Source organism: Sarcophilus harrisii, chromosome 3 (genome assembly GCF_902635505.1).
Source record: "Sarcophilus harrisii chromosome 3, mSarHar1.11, whole genome shotgun sequence".
NCBI classification, from domain to species: domain Eukaryota; kingdom Metazoa; phylum Chordata; class Mammalia; order Dasyuromorphia; family Dasyuridae; genus Sarcophilus; species Sarcophilus harrisii.
This window is the reverse complement of record NC_045428.1, coordinates 567227273-567246447: the sequence shown is the minus strand read 5'-3', so window position 1 is coordinate 567246447 and position 19175 is coordinate 567227273. Positions and strand designations below refer to the sequence as shown.

The window sequence follows — 19175 nt, the reverse complement described above, 5'->3', positions numbered from 1 at the left end:
GTGATTCCTTTTCCTTTAAAAAAAAATCCTTGTGATGCAGCTACAGTAGTGATATTGCTGAGTGAAACTCGGAAAAACTCAAAATTCTATAAAGATAATAAAGGAAAAAAAGAACACGAAATGTCAGCGCTGGAAGGGCTCTTAAAAGAGGGCCTATCAGACGGGGGGAGGATCTTAGAGAATGTCAGACGCGGGAAAGGCCGTAGATTAGGAGAAGTCGGGGGCGGGACCTTAGAGCGGGCTACGTCACGGGGGCGGGGCCTTAGAACGGGTTACGTCATAGGGGAAGGGGCCTTACAGTACAGAACGCAGAGAGGAGGCGGCTTTGGAGCGGGAAAAGTCAGAGGGGGCGGAGGGCGGTACAGATGCCCTCGTATCATAGAAGATGGCACTGAGGCTCAAAGAGGACAGGCGGCTTGGCCCGCGTCACGAGTCTCGAGCGGCCGAGGCCCGGCCCGCGGGCAGCTTTCGGGCGCGCCAGCCGTCCCGCCAGGAACGCGCGCTCGGGGGCCTGGGGGGGGGTGGGGGAGAGGCGGGGAACGAGGCGAGGCTTCCGCACCCGCCGCTCTGGCCCGCCTCCGACCATCGAGCCCGGACCCCGCCCCTTCCGGGGAGGAGCCGGATGTCCGGGATCGGGGAGCAAGATGGAAGACAGCGACTACGAGTCGGTGCTCTGCGTCAAGCCCGAAGTGCACGTTTACCGCATCCCGCCGCGGACCACCAACCGCGGCTACAGGTGACCGCCTGCCCGCCTGCCTCCCCCCCCCGCCTCCGCCCTCGGCCTCGGGGGTACCTCCTTCTGCTTCTCTGAGGTTGTTCCGCAGGCCGGCTTTTCCGTGATAACTGCCCTCTGGGAGGGGGCAGCCCCCTAACCCCGCTTTTCCGGAATGACCCTACCCCTTCAGAACCCCGCGGTCCTGCCAGGGCTATCACAGACACAGGCAACATCTCGGTGGCGCAGGGAGTCAGAAAGACCTGAGTACGAATTCGACCTCAGACCCTTAAGCACTGTGACATCCTGGGGAAGACGCTTCCCGGCTCTGAGCCCCAGTTCCCCTCTCTTTTAAAAAAAACGAGGTGTGTGTGTGTGTGTGTATTGCGGGGGGAGTTGGACCCCTTCCAGCCTCAAGTCTGTGGTCCGGGGAAACTGACAAGCGGGGAAACTGACAAGCGGGGAAACTGACGTGAGACTCCCCCAGAGGCCCCTCCCCCAACTAAACCCTTAGCGTGGGAGGGCAGGACTGCCCCTGCCCCACCCCGGCCACCCGAGGTCTCCCAGACCCCCAGCTGCCTCCTTGGGGAAGGCGGAACCCGATCCCAGCTAGGGTCCTCCCTCCCTCCCCTCCTCCCTCCCTCCGTCCCTCCCTCCGTCCCTCCCTCCCCAGCGTTGTGGGAAGGGCCCCCGGGCTCGAGGACTCGGGGGGCCTCCACTGGTCTCTGTCGCGCCGCCCGGCCCAGGGCTAGGATCCGGGTGTTCACTGGTCAGCCCCCATCTTTTCGTCGGGTTATTTCCAGGCAAAAAGCTCCTGATGGGATAGTCGTAGCTGGAACGGAACTTTAGAAATCGGCATTTATTAAGCACCCGCTGGGTGCCAGGTCTAGTGAGACTGGAGGGTCCTAGTCCTGCCCCCGTAGCTTAGAGTGACTTCTGAGCCAGCTCTGCCTCTTCCCCACCCCACCTCCGGCCTCTTCTTTGGCCTTGAGGCGGGGACCAAGCCCCTTTTGGCTCTGGAGACTATGTGCCCCTCGGGTGGTGGGTGCTTTCCTCGTGGAGGATAGTGGCTTGAATGCCTTCCCAAGTTAACTTTAGCCCCAGCCCGCCCCTCTGGGGAGGACGGGACTTTGGGGAAACTGGTTAGGGATGGGGTTGCCGCCTCCAGAAACCTCTACACCGGCCACACAACCTGTTGGTTTAGAGTTCTTGGAACTGGTCCAGAGGTTTTGTGCTTCAACTAAGTGCTTGGTTGCTCCATCGAGCCTTGGGAAATAAAAACCCTTTGGAAATTTTATTTTGCTTTGAGGTTTTGTCTGAGAGGGCTGAGCCACAAGTGAGTGTGCATAGTTCTGAGTTCTTGTTTCTGTTTGGGATCTCTTGGCACTTTATGAGCCTTTAGTTGATTTATCCTTAACTTTTTCAGATTTGGGACATTTTCATGATGTTTCCACTACCTTCCCAATATCCCTCAAAGTGCTATCAACATTTAAAAAAAATTTCAAGTTAATGAAAGCAAATTTAGCCTTTAATGCCTACTATATCACATTCTAGGAACAGTTATAGACACTGAGATTATGGAATCATAGATCTGTTACTGGGATGGGCTTAAGACGTCAACTAATGAGAAAAAGTTGGGAGAAATTTGGCAGGTGGGGATGTACTGAATAGAATGATGAACTTGGAAGTAAACTTCAGGACTTGAGTTCAAATCCAGTCTCCAAAACATCCTGACTGATCCTGGGCAAATGATTTAATCTGTCTCTGTTTCCTCATCTATAACATGGAATAAAAGCAGTGCTCACCTTTCAGTTTTTTCCATCTTTACCATCCCAGTTTCTCTAACCCAAAGATTGTTAAAGTATGGTCTCCTGACCCCCTTTAAGGCAATTAAAAGATCAAAACTATTTTCATATAATAATATTTGTGAGGATCAGTTAAGATCATATTGGTAAAGTCCTTTGCAAACCTGAAAGTGATATGTAAATGTTAGCTATTGTTAAGGCCAGAAAGGTAGTATGCCGGAAATGAGATTGGAACTTAGGCTCTTTTGACTCCAGAGATACTAGATTACTCTTTTTCCTATATTATGCTGTCTTCCTCAGAGTTGCAACTACCCAGGGGATCTTCCTGCCAAGTATGACTTTAATGAAATAAATTGGTTTGGTTAATCTCCTTTCAGAAAGCTTATCTTCTCAAATTCTATGGGAAGTACAAATATCACCCTCGTTTCACATTGAGGTGCAGAAAGAGGAAATGCCCACAAAGCTCTGCTCTTCTTGATCATAAGATGTAGGATCCCTCAGGAAAAGGAACTGAAATTGAGCCTGCTGAAGTGTAGGTTTTAAGTTCTGCATTATTGTGGGCCTTGAAATAAATCAGACTTCTCGAGACTTTTGCAAAGACTTGATTTCACAAAGCTGTCCTCGTGAGCCAGCACTGAAATGGACCCAAGCATATGCTAACATTTTCTTGGAAAAGGCACAAAAGCAGGGCTCTGGTGACTCAGGGTGTTTCCTGACCTGCTTCCGCAAATCAAATCTGAGGTTAATGTCAAAAAATGGGCTAAAAGACTTTGCACTTACTCTAAGGCATAAGTTTCCTAACTTCCTTCCACCAATAATGCCTTTTAGTGGTCAATTACTTGTTCCTTTTTTACTTTTCATAGATTTATGATTTTTTCCTTTTTCTTCCTTTCAAAATTCTTTCCCTTCTCTTTCTTTCTTTTAGGGATTTATATAGATTTCAGCTCTTTAGAGCAGGGGGTCCAGAAGCCATCTAGAGCAGCCCTCCTGTTACAGATGAAAATACTGAGATTCAGAAAAGAGAAGTCCCAGTGGTCCCTTCTGACTGACCCTGAGTCCTCTGAAGGAGCATTTCCCATTTGCAGCTCACTCTTTCTCCCTGGCACATAGGAGCATTTCCTTGACCCCCCACTATGTGACATATCCCACCTTTCCCCACCTTGCATCTTTGTGTCACCTGTGCTTTTTCATACAGTAGGTACCTAATAAATGTTTGCTGTAATTGAAACTTTCAGGAGTTCTTTGTTGGTTACCAAGTACATTTTATGGATTCTTGATTTCACAGAATTGCAGAGTTGGGCTGGACCTCAAAGACCATCTAGTCTAACCCTATTTGTCCCATAACCTGACATATGGTAATGTGAGGAGAACTCATCTCTCCTGAGATTACCCATTCCACGTGGCTATAGCTCTTAAATTGAACTTCATAGCTACTTCTACCCATTGTTCCAGTTTTTGCCCTTGGCAGTTAAATAACACTATATATTACTTAATTCCCAAGGACAATATAGTCCATATATATATATAAAGTGCCCTTCCCTACCAAATATATAAAGGAAAGTGCCCTTCCCCTCTTCAAGTTTTTTCACCTCTACCATCCCAGTTTCTTTAACCCAGACATTGTTAAAGTGTGGTCCCCTAACACCCTTTAAGGCAGTTAATAAGATCAAAACTATTTTTCATATAATAATTAGACATTTAATTTCTAATATAATAAATACCAGCAGATATTACCAACATAAAAGCTCTTTGGGAGGTCTCAATTATTTTTAAAAGTATAGAGAGGTCCTGAGACCAAAAACCTTGAGAATCACATAGTACTCCAGGGAAGCTTAGAACCCAGCACCGTACAAGGGAACTTAAATCCTTAAGAAGTTAGACATCTCTGAATGCAGGCAGTAATAACATTCTCCTTGGGTACCACTTCCTGTACTTTGTGGACTTGCCCCTTCCCTCACTGGAGTGAAGCCCTTCATCTCACTCTCACTCCAATACCATCTATTGACATTCTTTCATGGTTTAATTCATTTAGACCAGCTCATCCCTGAAGACCTCCCTGATCTGAGCACTCCTCCCCACATACACTTAGATTCTAAGGGTGACCTCTCCCCCTTCAGTGCTTCTTAGAATCTAACTATGTATGGGGAGGAGTGCATATATTGAAGTGACTTGGGTATGTATCTCTTCTAATCCCTTAATAGCCTGTGCGCTTTCAGAGAGCAGGAGTTGTGTTAGCCCTGCCTTTGTATCCCCAGTATGCAGCATTTAATAAATGGTGATTGACTAGAAATTAAATCTCATGATTCCCAGACCAGGACTCTGCTTTTGTAAAGTCTTATTGATGCGTTTTATTTTGCACAACAAAAGCTGATATGCCCCTGCTCCCATTATTCCCTTGTTTACAGCAAAAGTTTAAGCAAAACTAACATAATGATCCCATCTGATGATGTGTATAATGTTGTACTCTATAGCCATCCACCTCTCAGTTGAGAACAAGGAAATGAGTTTCATCATCTATACTTCAGGACCAAGATTACCCATCATCATTGTTCAGAGCTAAACTGCCTCTTAGTGTTACCAATTTATATTGTTTTTCCACAACCCTTCCCACTCTGAGCCCGAATCTTTAGCCTTTTAGCATTTTGTAACATAAAGGAATATTTCCTAGCGACTTGTCTCTGGGAAGTGTAGTGAATGAGAGGTCATTCCTTAAAGAGTTGGGAAAACCAGCCCCATTCTCTGGGGCTTAGGATGTATATTTACATCTCTGTTGGGCGGATATGATTGTGCTCTGGCATCTCAGTGGGTTTTTGTCCTTCATAGGGCTGCAGACTGGCAACTGGATCAGCCTTCATGGAGTGGGCGACTGCGGATAACAGCAAAAGGGCAGATGGCTTACATCAAACTGGAGGATAAAACTTCAGGTAAAGAAGGGAGGATCTTTCTTGGTTCTTCCCATAGAAATCTCCCTCTTTTTGCTATCAGAGATTGCAGTGGTCACAGCAGCCTTATTAGGAAACAGTGTACGCCCCTCCCAAGATCTATTTTAAGTGTCCCTATCCTGGAGAAACTTTTTATTCATGGGAGTACTAGCTCCTTTGGAGTTTTTTAGGGTCCAAGGATTGAAGGAAAACACCAGGATGAGGCCTACCAATTGGCCTGGAGTGGTTTTTGGTAGGTGGCCCCAATGCAAAAACATCAGTTTAATGTGAGTCCTCTGCTGCTCTTTCCTCCTGGCATGTAGCTTGTTTACTTTCATGCCTTAGTAATTCCTCACAATGAACATCCTTCCGTGTACTACCTGGTCAGCTCACAGAATGATGATGACAAGCGCTCATATATATAATAAACCGGATATAATATATCATACATATAATATACCCCATTAAGAACTGCCCTCACCTTGTATGGTAAAACATTTTTTCTTGTTTCACAAATGAGGAAACCAGGGGCCTTGAGGGGGAAAGTGACTTTGCCCAAAGGCACATAGAGTAATTCCAATGCTTGTATTGACCCTTGAATTCTCTGAGGCCAGAGTGCTTTAGTGCTGTTTCCACACTTACTCTATTCTGTGCTGTGTTGAGTAACCCCTGATTTGTGATCCTAGAGCTGGATCCTAGAGCTCACTTAGTCCCTCTATTGCCTACAAACTCCTTGTAGGATTAAAACTTGGATTTTTATTTTTTATTATCTTTTTATTTATAAGATATATACTTGGCTAATTTTTCAGCATTGACCCTTGCAAAACCTTCTTTTCCAACTTTTCCCCTCCTTTCCCCCACCCCCTCCCCTAGATGGCAGGTAGACCAATACATGTTAAATATGTTAAAGTTTGTTAAATACAATATATGTATACATATCCATACAGTTATTTTGTTGCACAAGAAAAATCAGACTTAGGAATAAGGTGAAAATAACCTGAGAAGGAAATCAAAAATGCAGGCGGACAAAAACAGAGGGAGTGGAAATGCTGTTGTGATTCACACTCATTTCCCAGAGTTCTTTCGCTGGGTGTAGCTGGTTCTCTTCATTATTCAACAAATGGAACTGATTTGGTTCATCTCATTGTTGAAGAGAGTCATGTCCATCAAAATTGATCATATAGTATTATTGTTGAAGTATATAATGATTTCCTGGTTCTGCTTACTTCACTCAGCATCCGTTCATGTAAGTCTCTCCAGGCCTTTCTGAAATCATCCTGCTGGTCATTTCTTACAGAACAATAATATTTTATAACATTCATATGCCACAATTTACCCAGCCATTCTCCAGTTGATGGGTATCCACTCAGTTTCCAGTTTCTGGCCACTACAAAGAGGGCTGCTACAGACATTCTTGTACATACAGGTCCCTTTCCCTTCTTTAAGATCTCTTTGGGATATAAGCACACTAGTAACACTGGTGGATGAAAGGGTATGTACAAAAACTTGGATTTTTTTTTTTTTTTTTACCTTAAGTCTCCTGTTGTTTCCTGCTATGTCAGCCTGTGGAGAATGGCTGATCAGAATCAGAAGTGGGCAGAATAAACTTAAAAGCAAAGTAAGCTCTAGTAGTGGAGAGTCTCCATTTTACATATCTGTATACACAGGCCTACCTCTTGATATTTAGCATATTCAGTTCCAGACCACTGCAGTAGTATATCACAGCAGACCAAATCACAAAAAAATTTTTTTTGGTTTCCCAGTGCCCATAAAAGTTATTCTGTATACAATGGGATTATGTCTTTTTAAAAAGTGTACATAGCTTAATTTAAAAATAGTTTAGTACTAAAAAATGTTCACCGTCATCTGAGCTTTCAGCAAGTGATAATCTTTTTGCTGGTGGAGGGTCTTGCCCCCATGCTGATGGCTATTGACTGATCAGGGTGGAGGTGGCTGAAGGTTGAAGTGGCTGCAGCAGTTTCTTAAAATAAAACAACAATGAAGTTTGCCATGTTGATTGACTCTTTCTTTCACTTGAACACTTAGAGGCCATTGCAGGGTTTTTAATTGACCTGATTTCAATACTATTGTGTCTTGGAACAGGGAGGACAGAGAAGGGGGAAGAGCCAGTAGGTGGAGAAATAGAACACACATATTAAGTTTACCATCTTATATGGGCATAGTTTACGGTACCTCAAAACCCTTGGAATAAAAGCATCATAGATCACCAATACAGAGACACTAATAATGAAAAAGTTTGAAATATTGGGAGAATTACAGTTTGACAGTTACAATGTGAGCATATGCTGTTCAAAGATGGCACCAATATATTTGCTCTATGCAGGGTTGCTGCAAGCCTTCAATTTGCTTAAAAAAAAAAGTAACATCTGAAAGCAATAAAACAAAGTGCAATAAAATGAGGTATACCTATATGGAAATACTCTTTTTATTTCATGTTTTGTTAAGTTCAGAATAAAATAAAATGGAAAAAAATTATAAAGAAATATCATAGGGAAATAGTTCACAGAGTTCTAGGCCCTTCTATTTTCCTCATTATCCCAAATTTTCTTTCCTATGGAGAAAGACCAAACATGAACATTTATGTCCTGTAACAGTCAGTCACTGTAATGGGAGAGCTTGGGGTTCAAATTTTGCCTCTTCCACTTAGTAGTTTTTTGGTCTTGGACAAGTCACTTAATCTCATGAGTTTTATTTAACTTCAGGTCTAAAAAGTGGGAGGGAAGAGCACTAATAATAATGGTAAAGATAATACTACTAATAGTATTTATATAATGCTTACTATGTGTCAAGTACTGTTCTAAGCACTTCACATGTTGTCTCATTTGATCCTTACAATAGCCATGTGAGTTGAGTATTCTCCCCATTTTATAGATGAGGAACCGAGTCAGACAGGTGAGGTGACTTGCCTGGGTTCGCATAGCTTAGGAGAACTTGGGTCTTCCTGCCTCCAGGCCCAGCTGCTTGCTTCCTGGGTTGGTGCCTTGAGGAAAGTACTTTGTAATATCTTAGAGCGCCACAGGTGTGCAGAGAGGGTAGGGAGCAAGGGTTTGGTCAGGGGCCTGCCCCAGGGCGGAGAGCATAGGCTTTCTTGTCATTTTGAAAGTCAGTGCTGGCTGACAGTAGCCTTGGAAGAGGACTGGGCATGGGCTCCTCCAGTGGACCCCGACAGCACTTCAGCAAGGGTTATAGCAGGGCTGTTACATCGTGCTTTAGAGGCAAAGGCTCCCTACACAGCCACCCCCATCAGGACTCTGGTGATGAGAATATTACAAAGACAGGAAACCATACCACTCTTCAAGATCTGGGAGGAAGTTGCAGAGACCCTCACAGTGGGGCCAAGAAAGGGGGGAAGGGCGCTCAGGAAGGCAAGGCCCACATAAGATCTTTTCTGAAAATCCTTCAACTGGGAAGTCTCTATACAGTCTGCTGCCCTTATGGAAAAATAGACCTCCCGCTGTGTAAGGATGATGGTGGTTGGGGTGCAGCAAAGAATTCTGTTGTGCCCCAAAGGCTGGCATCCTTGTGATACGGCCTCTGGCCTTTTTGCCTGTTCATAAGACTGAATGAAATCTGTCACCTTCCTCCAAATTTACTGCCATTCCTTCTCTTATCAGAATTGGTCTTAGTTCCTGATTCCTTCTACCATCAGTGGTTCTTAGTATTAGTGTATTCTGTTCATTCTAATGTCCCTCCAGTCTGAGCTCCTTTTCCCAGTTATGTGACCAGGGGCAAGTCAGATCCAGTCTCTTCATCTGTGAAGTGGGCATATTAGCACTGGTAGTCCCCATGTCATAGGATTCTCATAAAACTTGGAACCCTAAAACAAAAAACTGGGAAAACATCTTCACTGTTAAAGGTTCTGATAAAGGCCTTATTTCCAAAATATATAGACAATTGACTCTAATTTATAAGAAATCAAGCCATTCTCCAATTAATAAATGGTCAAAGACAATTTTCAGATGATGAAATTGAAACTATTTCTACTCATATGAAAGGGTGTTCCATATCACTATTGATCAGAGAAATGCAAATTAAGACAACTCTGAGATATCACTACACACCTGTCAGATTGGCTAAGATGACAGGAAAAGATAGTGACAAATGTTGGAGGAGATGCGGGAAAACTGGGATACTAATACGTTGTTAATGGAGTTGTGAATTGGTCCAGCCATTCTGGAGAGCAATTTGGAATTATGCTCAAAAAGTCATCAAACTGTGCATACCCTTTGATCCAGCACTGTTTCTACTGGACTTATATTCCAAAGAGATTTTAAAGGAGGGAAAGGGACCTGTATGTGCCAAAATGTTTGTGGCAGCCCTTTTTGTAGTGGCTAGAAACTAGAAATTGAATGGATGCTCATCAACTAGAGAATAGCTGAATAAATTGTGGTATATATATGTTATGGAATATTATTGTTCTGTAAGAAATGACCAGCAGGATGATTTCAGAAAGACCTGGAGAGACTTACATGAACTGATGCTGAGTGAAATGAACAGAACCAGGAGATCATTGTACACAGCAACAACAATACTCTATGAGGATGTAGTCTGATGGACGTGGATACCTTTGACAAAGAGAAGATCCAATTCAATTCCAATTGATCAATGATGGACAGAAGCAGCTACACCCAGAGAAGGAAAACTGGGAAATGAATGTGGATTACTTGCATTTTTGTTTTTCTTCCCAATTTTTCATGTGCAACAAGAGAACTGTACAGATTTGCCCACATATATTATATCTAAGATATACTTTAACATGTTTAATATGAGACTACCTGCCATCTAGAGGAGGGAGTAGAGGGAGGGAAGGGAAAAGTTGGAACAGAAGGGAGTGCAAGAGACAATGTTGTAAAAATTACCCATGCATATGTTCTGTCAATAAAAAGCTATAAAACAAAAACAAACAAACAAAAAAACTTGGAGCCCTAAGTAAAGTGAAAGGCAATGTGGTGTGGTGTGGTGTGGAGTCAGGAAGACCTAAATTCAAATCCCTTCCCTTGTACCTACCAGCTAGTCACTTCCTTTCCATGTTTCCTGTGTAAAATAGGACCAGTAATACCTTAGAGGAAACTCCAGTGAGGGAGTGCCTATAGAGTGCTTAGTAAACTACAAAAGAGCTTTTCAGACACATACGTGGGGAAATTTATGCTAGGATGCTTCCTGTTTTATATAATGCTGTCTTTTAAGCAGCTCCAGAAGTCACCCTATTCCCATTTTACAAATGAACACACTGAAAATCAGAGAAGGGAATTGACTTATCTAGGCTCACACAGCACAGTTTTGGACCTGGGACTCTTGATACATAGTTCATTCTTCTTTCTATACATTCTGTGTCTTTGTTTGCCTGTCAATAGGTGAACTTCCTACTAATTGGGATGCTCTGTGTTCTCCCCACACCAGACATTTATTGGTTTGAATTTAATGAATCATGTCCGCCCTAGCTAGGGCTCTGCCTTTGGAGAAAGGCCTGAAGGTGGGTCTGGCCGACCGAGGGAGGGGTCCAGTTCCCGGTACTCTCGGAGCCCCTGACTGACAGCCTTGGAGAGGGGCCTCATGCTGACTCCCGTTTTCAGGAGAGCTCTTCGCCCAGGCGTCTGTGGAGCAGTTTCCCAGCATCGCCGTGGAGAGCGTGACAGACTCCAGCAGATACTTTGTCATCCGGATTGAGGATGGAAGTGGTAAGTGCGCCCTCTGCTGGGGAAAACCTTTTGCCCCATGACCGTGGGACTGAATGCTGTGTTCCCCACAGGGCGGCGAGCATTTATTGGCATTGGCTTTGCTGACCGAGGGGATGCCTTTGATTTCAATGTAGCGCTGCAGGACCATTTCAAGTGAGTAGGCGACGCCCCCTGGAGAGTTTCCTACTCGGATGGGAAGGTTTCCCATTGCCGATAAGGAAATAGAAGCCCACACTTTGTGGCCGACATGGCAGAGACCAACCAGCAGGTCAGTTGGACCTGACGCAAACCCCAGGCCTGGGGCAGCCCTTTCCTGAAAGCTGGCTGCGCCTTCTTGCCTCCTCCTGAGGCCTGCCATTTAATTGCTAGGGAAAGCCTGCCATAAGTTCTTGTCCAAAGGCTGCTTTTGTCTTTGTCCTTGGCTGTGCCTTCTGTAGCAACCAGGCCTCTCTTTCACTTCTCCTTCCTCCACTTAGTCCGCTCCTTCTCCTCCTCAGGACCCACTTTCTCTGACCACTTCCTTTTTCTGATTGTTTATTGTACATGGAGAGTAAGGAGAGACTCTAGATTTACCTTCCAAGGACGTGGGTTCAAATTCTGCTTCTGTGCCCTTTTTGTTATCTTAGGCAAGTCTTAGTTTCTTCATCTTTTGGCTGAGGGCTTTGGGCACTATGGCCGCTGAGCATCCTTCCTGCCCTTGATCTTTGATTCCAGGGTCCTGAGATCATTTAGCATTTAGTCTTCCGCTTGTGAACAGGTTCTTTTCCAAAGTGTGATTGTAAATTGGTCTTTTGGAGCTTGGAGTGTAGTTTTCTATCAACAAGTGTTACTGATGGAGGCTGGCAGCCAGGTTGCCCTTCCCCTCTCTCCATTTATCCAGACCCTTCTCATCTTCAAGCCCCACCTTGTCCAGTCAACCTACCACCACCTCAGCGAAACACTAATGTGGCCTTGAGGTCCAGGCCCTCCTCCATCCAGCCCAGTGCGTAGGGAATGGCTGCTTGGGACATATTTGATGAATGAGTGAATGAATGGATGAGCTAGAAGGGGGACCCTTCTCTTTGTCGCCAGCCTTGGAAGCTCCAGACTGGATTGGACTCTGCTTTGGGGCGCTGGCACTGCCCGTGTGCCTCTTGAAGATAACTGTGAGATGAAGGCGTGCTCTTTGGCCTCGGGTCTCGTCTATCGTGTTAGAAGCTCCACAGAGACGGGCGCTGCATTCTCTGCGTCACCTGCCCCCAGGGGTACAGGTGCGCAGCTCCTGGGTCAGGGACTTGGGCTGCCTGTGTCCAGCTGTGGCCTCAGCCTCCCTCCCCCCCTCCCTTTCCCTCACCTTGTCTCCTTCCTCTCCCTAGGTGGGTGAAGCAGCAATGTGAGTTTGCCAAACAAGCCCAGAACCCGACTCCTGGCCCCCAGCTAGACCTGAGCTTCAAGGAGGGCCAGACCATCAAGCTCAACATTGCGGTGAGGCTTCCGCTTTTCCCTCGTATCACAAACAGCTTGAACGGAGCTTGTGCCACCTGGGAAGCTGACGTGGCTCGCCTGGAAGCTCAGGCTTGGTCAAAGTCTTGGAACGCCAGATTTGAGCTGGTTTAGTGTGGCCCACTGACTGGGCTTCTTTGAGTGAAATTCAGGCATATGAAATGAGAGAATCCAAGGGAATAGGCGTGTTTGGCCAGAGCCAGAGCCTCTCCTCCCTGGGGGCTAGCCAGTGAGGCTCTGGTGGAGAGAGATCGGCTCCCCCCCCTTTGGTTTTTTGTGAGGGACTGGGGAAGGAATATGTGATCCAGAAGGAAAAGCCAGCAGGGCATGAGATTGTGCCCTTTGATCACATTGCTGTGGGCAACAGACCAGCACATGACCCATGGTCCAGAATAGCCTCCATGTTGAAAATATTCCTCCATGGCTGCTCCTTTTTCCATTTCACTCAGAGCCAGCTTGCCCCTGAAAAGTCAGAGCTAGACAGGGCCTTGGATCTGGAGTGTCAGGGGCAGCAGTGACTTTAGGACATTGAATCCAAGAGCTCAATGAGCCTGGGAGATTGCCTGCTGCTGGTTTTTCCAAGGAAGATGCCAAAGCTCACAAAGAGTCCAGTAGCACATAACACTCTTTCTCTTTTTAAACTTACATTTATTCGTTTATTTATAGTTTTAAAATAATACCATATTTCCCCCCAATGATACATAAAAACAGTTTTTAACATTCGTTGGTGTTTGAGGGGAGGAGGTGAGTTTTGAATTCCAAACCCCTCTCTTCCTCCTCCCTAGGCAACAAACAGTGGGATAGTTGTCCATGTACGCTCATGTCAGGCATTGCCATGTTAGTCACAGAATGCTCTTTCAGCAGATGGGATCTTAGGGAATCCAACGGATTCTTTGCAGGAGGCTTGCTTTCTTATACATTGAATTGGACATGATCCTTTGAAAATTGGGGTGGGGCCGGGCGTGGTGGGGTGCCCGCTGGTTCCTGCTTCTGGGGAGACTGAGGCCAGTACTAGAACTCTGAGCTGCAGGCGGGTGAAAGCCGATTGGGTGTCAGCAGTGAGTCTGGCACCCCTGGGGGAGCCCCAGGAGTGGGCTTAAGCCCCCCCGGCTGGTACCAGAACTAGTCATAACTGTTGTGATAATTCATCTTAGGATCATGTCTGAGTATTCTCACTGTACTATGAGCCTTGAAATGATAGACCTAGCCTCAGAAAAGAAAGAAGGAAGGAAGGAGAAAAGAAAGAAGGAAGGAAGGAGAAAAGAAAGAAGGAAGGAAGGAGAAAAGAAAGGGTGGAGAAAGGAAAGGAGGCAGGGAGGCAGAGTATTGCTAACCAGTGTCTTAGAGCTAGAAGAGGCTTGAGGATATCGTATCCAACCCATGCCTGAATGAGGCGTCTTGTCTACAATCCAAATGATCATGTAGTCTCTTTTTAAATACCCCACAACGTCAGGGAACTCACTAGTTACTCAGGCAGTTCTTTGCACTTTTGGATTGTTCTGTTTTCCTTATGTGAAACCTAAATTTTCCTCAGCAGTGTCTCCTTGTTCCACTTTTTGGGGCCCAGAAGAACAAGGCTAATCCTATTTCCACACACCAGCCTTCTAGTATTTGAAGGCAGCTCTGTGCAGTCTAAGCATCTCCTTTAGCTTTTCCTTCAGTTATTCCTCCCAGGATATGAACTGAAGGTCCTGCATAATTCTGCCCTACATTCTCTGTCCAGATCATCCCACAGCTGCATTGTGGTGGTCCTCAATCCTCTGAATGCCCCCCAGGATGTAGTTCCTTTCTTGATTGTCACACTCAGTGAATGGACACCCTAAGCCACCTGTCCTTTCACACATACTATCTGGCAGTGAATGTTGTTAGAAGTAAATGGGTAGGGAGACAGGACAAGGAAAACCTTGGATAAGTGAATGGCTCTTGCTGGGGGGGCCTGCTGGTAACCTTGCCTCTCCCATGGCCTCAGAACCTTCTCTTCCCTCTTACATGCTCTCCCTTTTTTTTCTGGTGATGCTGGAGATGACCCTTCTAGCCAGCATCACAGGGCTTTGGCCACTGTCTTTGTCATAACAAAACAGTCACAGCAAAGTTAGTTGGCTGTACTAGGATTACGTTGCATTGATGATGACTTGAGATACACGTGTTGTCATGTGGAACCTTACTTTCATTTGTTACAACGGAGAGAGTCCCCTCTCTCTCTGCCCCCTCCGTGGGGCACAAGAGAAGGAACATGGGCCGGGAGTGGTAGGAGCTGGTCTTGAGGACTCCTAGGGCAGCTTTGGGGCACATCACTCCAGATGCTTGGGCCCCTTAGCTGTAAAATGATGGGGCTGGACTCCATGGCCCCAGAAATCCCTTCTAGTTTCAGTTGGGTGATCATGTCCTCAAGGTGGTTCTGGTCTAACAGACCTCGTCGTGGCCCATATTAATTATATCAGGTCACAGAGGGCTCCCAGCCAGGCTACGTCAGAGCAGACTAGAGAAGAACCTTGTTGGACAGGACGGCCTCCTGCTCTGGACTCTTCCAGCTCTGAGGTGCCGGTCAGCAGGCCCTGTCACCCTCTCACAGGGGCCTGATGGAAAGGGTCCTGAGCCCGAGGTCAGTGCCCATTCCGATGCAAACTGGAGGCCCCAGATCCCCTTAAGATCTCCGCTGTTTGAGCAGAAAGGGAGCTTGCAGAGCAGACCGGGCCGGGTCTAGTTGTCCATGATATCAGCAGGTGGCATTCTCATTTCTCTCCTGGCTGCAGGATTCTAACTCGCTAAATTAATTGGCTTCTGTTCTCACCTTTAGAACATGAAGAAGAAGGAAGGAGTGGCTGGAAACGCCAAATCCCGGATGTCGGGCAGTATGGGAATGACCCTCCTTCCTCCTCCTCCAGGGGGCAGAGCTTCTGCCCAGCTGCCCCCCACCGAGGAGCACTTGCCTGTGGGAGTGGCCCAGGCCCAGCCCGGACTTGTTCCCAGTACAGGTTAGTGCCCGGGGAGCTGGCTCTGCCTCTGCTGGGCAGCCTGGCTCCTTTGTCTCCTGGAGAAGAAGATTTCATGGAGATCCTTGGGCCTGGGTGCTGCAAACCAAGAGCCAGACCTGCTGAGTCCCCGGGCCAGGGACAGTTCCAGTGAGCTGGTATCAGCAGGCGGCGCTAGGTCCCAAGAGGCTTGCCCCGTGCAGCTGGTCTGTCATCCTTGCCCAGACTGTGCCCGTCCAAGGCTCTGCTGCTTCTCGGCATCCCTCTGTTATTCTTATGCCCCCTGAGTTTAATGACCATATCTGGGCAGATCTGCAGATCCCGGGCCTAATCCCTCTCCGGTGCTAGAGTCGCACGTGGCCATCTGCCTCCTGGGCATCCCAGAGTACGCGTTGTTCAGCAGACCCAAATAGAACTCTTTCCCCCCAGCCCCTGCCCCCACTTGTGGGTGTCTCCTGGTCCCCCAGGTCAGGGTGGGTGTGGTCTTTCTGCCTTGCCCACTCCTCCCTCGGTGCCAGGTCTTGTGCTTTCTGCCTCTGACCATCTCTCCTGTGCATATCCTTCCCCCAACATGCCCATCCAGCTCTTGCCTCTATTGTGGGTCTCTGGGTCTTTCTAGAAGGTGGTCTGCTTCCCACTCTCCTGCACACAGCTGGCCAGGTTACCCCTGCTTGGGGTGCTCCAGGGGCTCCTGTCGGCCCTCAGGGACAGCTCCATGGGCCTCTCATCTCCTCTGCCCCCACAGTCAGCCCCTTCAGCCACCTGCACTGTTTCTGTGTAGCTGTCGACACATCTTGTCCCATTTAATGGCGCTGCTTGCGGGCCATGGACGGGCTCTGGCCCTTCTCTGGCCCTTCTCTGTGTACCCGGGCTGTGTCCTTGGCACATGGTGGGCCCCCCAGCTGCTGATCCCTCGCCTCTGATGGAAGTTCTCCTGCAGTCTGGGGTGCTGCTTGCGGTGTCCCTTCCCTACCCTGGGCAGTCCCTTCAGGGCCCCAAGGGCCACCTCCTCACTTCTGAGCTCTTGCAGCGATGCGGGCTGCGCTCCACGGCCCAGGTCAGTCTTTAATCTCCTCTGAGGTGCTCCTGCTCCTGCTCCTCCTCTCTCCTCTCTCCGCTGCTTCTTTGTAATGTCATCTTAGTGTTTCTGGTGGCTCTCAGAGGGCTTGGGGCACACAGATAGATGCCCAGTGATTGTGTGTTGGCGAGAAGACAAGGGAGCCGAACCCCCGAAGCAGAAAGTCAGTAAGGAGAGAGACTGCGGTGGGCCCCAAGGAGCTCATTCAGTTCAGCGAGCATTAGCATAGGCTTTATCAGGCCCTCTTCTAGTTGGCGACCTGAGCGAGAGTCAGCTTCTCACATGTTTCTCTCTTCTCCTTTCCCTGAACTCTGGAATTAACAGATGCCGGTTTACCCTGGCCACAGCTCAACCCAACCACTGCTGCCACAGCGGATGTCTGGGGGGACTTTGCCAAAGCTGCAGGGTAAGAGCTACCTTGACTCCCACTGTCCAAATGACCTTGGGGTGGGCATCCTCTCAGTGAGCCTGGAGGCGGTCAAACACTTCCCTTCTGCCAGGGCTCAGAAGACAGAGAGAGGCAGCAGGGACATGGGCGGCTCCTTGTTTCTCTCTTTGAGACCCCTTTTTAGGTAGGAAAAGGCATATTGTAGAGAGCTAATTCCTGTACCAGTGTTTGTAAAGACTCTTAACATTAGATATTTCAGAAAGGTTTTAGAGTGGAGAGTTAAGCATTGTAAAGTCAATATCAGAGCCAGGAGGGCCTTAGAACCTGGGATGTCAGAGCCGGGAGGGCCTTAGAACCTGGGATGTCAGAGCTGGGAGGGCCCTTAGAACCCAGGAGGTCAGAGCTGGGAGGGCCCTTAGAACCCAGGAGGTCAGAGCTGGGAGGGCCCTTAGAACTTGGGAGGTCAGAGTGGGGAAGGCCCTTAGAACCCAGGAGGTCAGAGCTGGGAGGGCCCTTACTGTGAATTTTTGCTTCTCTTTTGCCTGCTCTGGAGCCCATAGAATTCTTTCTGTGCTTTCCTCGTGGAAAGGTGCCAGTTTACTGTTGTTGCATTTTGGATGTTGCTCTTTCTAGGGTGTGAATGAGTTTGTTGATTCTTCTTGTGCTTTATCTCTTTGTTTTAAAAGTGATAAAAACCATTTCCCCTTTACAGGTCAACTTCAGGCCAGGCTCAGCAGAACTCAAACTGGGTCCAGTTCTAACCTGGATGCACTTTTTGCTTTCCCAATGTAATTCCTGGGGAAGAAGCATCTTTACTGTGGACCAAAGGGTGGAGGATCCAGATTTCCTCAACCTCTCCATTTGGAATGTGCCTCTTTTCTGTCTTCCTCCTCTGCCTCCCCCAGGTCCTGCTCCTCTGTCTCCGTGGCATCTCTTGTCTGATTGGGCATTGTAGAAGACTTCAGGATTCAACACTGAAAACAGAGACCCAGGGACGGAGAGCCTGCCCACTCCTGAGAGAGAGCTGAGAGGCCTGGGTCGGTTTGCTTCCCTGGCCGATGCCTCCTAACCACAGTGTTTACATGTTGAAAGCAAGAGCTCATTTGGTGTTAGGGTGTTTCCTCCATGTTCCTCCATCCACCCTAGCTACTAAAGTCAGGTTTCAGTTTGCTCCAAGGGGATAAAGATACCCAAACAGGTTTTCCAGGAGCCTAAGGACTGAGAGAACCCCGTGGGAGGAGACCCAGGAACACCCATGTATATTAAGGCTTTCCTTTGTAATATTTGCTTTGCTGATCTGCCTACTTCACACTCCCCATGGGCAGCTGCCCTTCCAGGACTTCAGGAAGGATCCCTCCCTGGCAGCCACAGTGCCCACTGTTCTCCTCCCTGTTCTCAGTAGTTCTGGGGCCAGTTGTCACCTCCCCCTCATGTTGCACTGAGGGCAGAAACGGGAGGCTTGGGTGGGTCTACCAGGATGCTGGAGAGTCAAGTCCAGCATGTGCCCACTCCAGGAGGCCCTGTACTCCAGGCCCTGCCAGAAGAGGCTCCTGGGGCTGCGCCCACCCCGGGGGTTTTCGAGTGCCTTGTTGTCTAAGGACAACCACTTCCTTTTCCTTTTCTTTTCTACGTGCACTGTGAATGAAAGCTAGGAGCCACCGAGGGAACTGAGGCAGGGCTTACCTGCACTACTGTATTTTAAGTAGCCTTATCTCTGCAAGCCTCTGAAATTCCTTTTCATGTCTTGTATGCCTTGTACCTTGGCTTTTGTTGGAAAGGTTTCGTTCTTTTTTCAGATTGGATTTTTGTTTGGAAGGGCTCAGACCAAGAAAAATGCTTTTCTATGAGATTAGAGTGGAGATTTTTCTAAATAAGAAAAGTGTTAACAGTCTTTCCTAGTTTATGTCAAGGACGAGGATGTTTTTGACCATGTATACCCTTCCTGTGTGGCTGCTGAGTACTTTTGCCTTACTCTCTATTCGTGTTCAGTAGAAGTTTGGGGATTTCTGAAGCAAAATGTGGGAATGTGTGTTCATTTGAAACCAGCATTTTTAAGTGCCTTGAATTAAATCCCTGATGGAACAAGCTGGATGAGAATAAATCATATTTGGACATATA

The 19175-nt window shown here is 47.4% G+C and overlaps 1 protein-coding gene across 3 annotated transcripts in view; it reads left to right on the top strand.

Annotated features, from left to right (window-relative positions):
- NECAP2 (NECAP endocytosis associated 2) overlaps positions 1–19175 on the top strand; it is a 96273-nt gene extending 77098 nt beyond the window's left edge. Inside the window, exons 1-8 of one of the 3 annotated variants that reach the window (XM_031962771.1) lie at positions 533–736; positions 5341–5441; positions 11033–11137; positions 11209–11290; positions 12493–12601; positions 15417–15594; positions 16994–17075; positions 17963–19175. In XM_031962771.1, coding sequence (XP_031818631.1) covers positions 645–736; positions 5341–5441; positions 11033–11137; positions 11209–11290; positions 12493–12601; positions 15417–15594; positions 16994–17075; positions 17963–17999 — 786 coding nt within the window. In that variant the 5' untranslated portion in view covers positions 533–644 and the 3' untranslated portion in view covers positions 18000–19175. Of the gene's footprint in view, positions 1–532; positions 737–5340; positions 5442–11032; positions 11138–11208; positions 11291–12492; positions 12602–15416; positions 15595–16993; positions 17076–17769 lie in introns of those variants that run through there. The other 2 variants (XM_031962769.1, XM_031962772.1) reach the window with 2 other exon arrangements.